Source organism: Manacus vitellinus, unplaced genomic scaffold, assembly GCF_001715985.3.
Source record: "Manacus vitellinus isolate BGI_N305 unplaced genomic scaffold, ASM171598v3 scaffold_32_pilon, whole genome shotgun sequence".
In the NCBI taxonomy this organism is placed as follows: domain Eukaryota; kingdom Metazoa; phylum Chordata; class Aves; order Passeriformes; family Pipridae; genus Manacus; species Manacus vitellinus.
Window position 1 is genome coordinate 7620471 of NW_021940460.1, and position 3487 is coordinate 7623957.

Here is a 3487-nt window from a genome sequence, read left to right on the forward strand (position 1 = left end):
CACGTGCTGGGGCCTTGGGAATGCCGGCACCTCTTCGCAGCAGCCGGGTGCCGGGGCAGCGTCACCGAGTCCCCCGCTAGCCCCAAAGCCAGAAATAGCGGAGCCTGTCATTCCCAGGGGTTATAAATAGCCTTGGCTATGGGGAGATGTTGTTTTTCTGCATGGAAAACGCTGCCCTAGTTCTGTTTCATCTGTTTCTGCCGCTAGAAATAGTCCTAATTTCTTGGAAATTTCTTGCTGCTCGGGTGTGTGTTAAAGCACTGCCTCGCAGGGGCTCCAGGGAGAGCAGGATGGGGAGGCTGAGCCCACCTGGCTTCAGGGCTTGGCCAGAGGGACCCCAGAGGGGAATCTCTCCATCCTCTTGTCATGAGCAACGTGTTGCCCAGGAAGAGCATGTCCTTTGCCCTACACCATCTGTGGATCAAGGGTGTTTGGGGACACTAGGCTGGCATGGGGCTGTGTCCCCGTGGAGCTCACACACCATCTCTCCCTGCAGCTGGACCCTCAGGCCGTGCAGACGAAAAACTGGCACATGGATGTGATTGAGATGAATGGGGTAAGTGGGGCTGGGGGACCCAAGCCCCTCTCTGGGATTGCAGCCCCTTCCCCGTGCCTTCATGCCAGCCAAGACTCACCCCCTGTCTCCCACAGATCAAGGTGGAGTTCTCCATGAAGTTCACAAGCAGGGACATGAGCCTGAAGAGGACCCCATCCAAAAAGCAGACCGGTGTCTTCGGGGTCAAAATCAGCGTCGTGACAAAGTAAATGCAGGGCTGGGTGGGCTGATGTGCTTTGGTCCCTGTGGGTTTGGGGTTGCACCAGGTCCCCTTGCTCCATCCTTGCACCCTGTTGTCCCCTTGCTCCCACCAACACCGGGGAGCTCAGCTTTTGCTCTCTGCTGGGGACTTGCCCATTCCCTTCACCACCCCCATCCTTCCCGCCCAGCAGGCCCATCCTGCCCCTGGCCCAGGGTTTGCAGGGCTGGGCCGATCGCTGTGGGGTCCCCTGGGAATCTTTGCTCACGGATCTGCTTCCCGAGCCAGGCGCGAGCGCTCCAAGGTGCCTTACATCGTGCGCCAGTGCATCGAGGAGGTGGAGAAGAGGGGCATCGAGGAGGTCGGCATCTACAGGATCTCTGGCGTCGCCACTGACATCCAGGCCTTGAAAGCTGTCTTTGATGCAAGTGAGTGTCCTGGGGGAACATCTGCCCTTTGTGCCCTGTTCCCGTGGGAGGGTTCACAGGCACCGAGACCCCCCTGCCCTGCAAGCTCAGGGTCTGGTTATCACACTGCACGTGTGCAAAATGTGCTGCTGGGCCCGGGGAGGGGCTGGGCATGAGGAGGAGGGTGTTGCTGGGAAAGCAAAAACCCAGAGATCCCAGCCCTTGTTTGTGCCTCGATGCCTCCGAGCTGCTGCTGCTCCTGGCTGGCTCCTGGGAGACACTGACTCAGGGAAATGTTGCACATGGACTTGCAAATTGTTCCGCGTCCTGTTGCCCAGCCAGGCGGGAACCACTCGGGTTTTTCCCAGCCTCAGCCTGGCTAAAGGGGCTGTGAACCCTGCCCTCCAGCTGGCAGCCTGCCTGGAGAGCTGGAGTGATGAGACCCAGAGGGGAAGGAGGGCAGGAGGCATCACATGTGGGTGCTCTCTGGACAGATAACAAGGACATCCTGGTCATGCTGAGTGACATGGACATCAATGCCATCGCTGGCACGCTGAAGCTGTACTTCCGTGAGCTGCCCGAGCCCCTCCTCACTGACAGACTCTACCCCGCCTTCATGGAGGGGATTGGTAAGGCCTTGGGGATGGGGAAGGGGTTGGTGTCCAAACGTGGCTCTGTTTAGCATTGCCTGCTCTGGGCTGGAAGACTCCCAAGGGTCCTTCCCAGCTCGACCCACTCGGTCCTGGCTTGTTCTTGCTGGCTCCAGGCCAGCTCAGGGCTCGTGGTGCTGCTCCCCAGTGCCCACACACTGACTGCTGGGGGGCACCTGGCCATGGTGGGTCCTGCTGCTGCACCAGACTCTGTCCTGAGCCCTCTCCTTCCTTGTCTACAGCCCTCTCAGATCCTGCTGCCAAGGAGAACTGCATGATGCACCTTCTCCGCTCTCTGCCTGACCCCAACCTCATCACCTTCCTCTTCCTGCTGGAGCACTTGAAAAGGTAACGGCTCGGGGGCTGCCTGGGGCCCGTGGGAGGTGCAGGATGGGTCTGTCTCACTGCTTTGCTGTGGGGATGGGACATGAAAGGAGTTAGAGCTGCTGTTTGATTCCTGTGCTGCCTGCACAGGCTGGTCCCAAACTGGAAGCAGATGGTGCTGGTGCAGAGCAGGGCTGTGGGCAGCAACCTGGGCCAGCAACAGCAGCTCGGTGTTGGGCAGGCATGGAGGGTCCCTTCCCTCTCCCTGCCCCTCCAAGAGGGTGCAGCCCCAGGTGTGTCCCACCTGCCCCATCTCTCTGGGCTCTGGCATATTCATCAGGGTCCTGCCCAGGCTGCAGCCTGTTCAGACCCTTTGGCTGATATCAGTGTTGGTTTTCCACATCTCTCTGGGGTCCCATAGGATGCTGGAGGGATCCTGGAGCTGTTCTGCCCCCCCCAGAGCAGCCCCTGGTGCCCCTGGGGCCTGTGCTGCCCCTGGCCACTGATGTGGGTCAGCTCTGCAAGGAGCACATGTCCCCTGGCAACATGCAACTCTTGGCTGCTGCAGCCGGTGTGCAGCTGGTTGGGTGAGCTCTGTGGGGAGCAGCTGGCCTTGGCACAGGACAGGGAATCAATTGGGAGCAGTGCAGTGTCCCCCTGAGCGGGAAAGCAGTGCTGTGTCCCTTGCCACCTCTCCAGCAGTAGCCCTTGCAAAACAAGGTGCAATAATCCCTGTCACCTGTCAGCAGCGGGTGGCCAAGACCCAGAGACAGTCAGCTCTGGGGACACATCCCAGAGATGCAGGTGACACCCTGTGAGTGTCAGCAGTGCTTGGTTTGACAGGCTTCATCTTGTCCCAGATGAAGCCCATCCAAACCTAGGGATGGGCAGTTCTGGGGGTCACTGGGGGCCTGAAAAATGCGGAGGGCATGGGGATGTGAGGAGGGCAGCAGAGCAGCACACAGAGCCTGGCCACGAGCTTGGGACTGGGGCTCAACAGCTCATGTTACTTGCATCATGAAGCCTTTTTTTTTTTTTTCCCTCTAGTTTGGCTAAAACCAAACAGAAAAAGTGATTGATGCTGGGGGATGGGGAAGGAAAAATCCCTTTCCATCCTGAGAACCGGGCACAGCCAGTTCCCACATCTGCTCCCCTGGCCAGGGCTCAAGCGAGCAGCCTGTGCCGGGGAGCACAGCTGCCTCCTAACATGGCAATGTTGTGGTCCTGCTTCCCTCAATGCTGGCAGGGATCCCACAGGGATCTTGGGGCAGGGAGCCTTGTGGGGAGTGGGTGCAGGGGGCACAGGCTGGTGAGGAGCTCCTGTACCCTGCCGGGATGGGGAGGGTGGAGG

At 59.7% G+C, this 3487-nt stretch overlaps 1 protein-coding gene across 2 annotated transcripts in view; it reads left to right on the top strand.

Annotated features, from left to right (window-relative positions):
- ABR (ABR activator of RhoGEF and GTPase) overlaps positions 1 to 3487 on the top strand; it is a 30638-nt gene that overhangs the window by 26250 nt on the left and 901 nt on the right. For both annotated transcript variants that reach the window (XM_018076748.3, XM_008930461.4), the window contains 5 exons: positions 497 to 556; positions 652 to 761; positions 1044 to 1183; positions 1657 to 1791; positions 2055 to 2160. In XM_018076748.3, coding sequence (XP_017932237.1) covers positions 497 to 556; positions 652 to 761; positions 1044 to 1183; positions 1657 to 1791; positions 2055 to 2160 — 551 coding nt within the window. The remainder of the gene's footprint in view (positions 1 to 496; positions 557 to 651; positions 762 to 1043; positions 1184 to 1656; positions 1792 to 2054; positions 2161 to 3487) is intronic.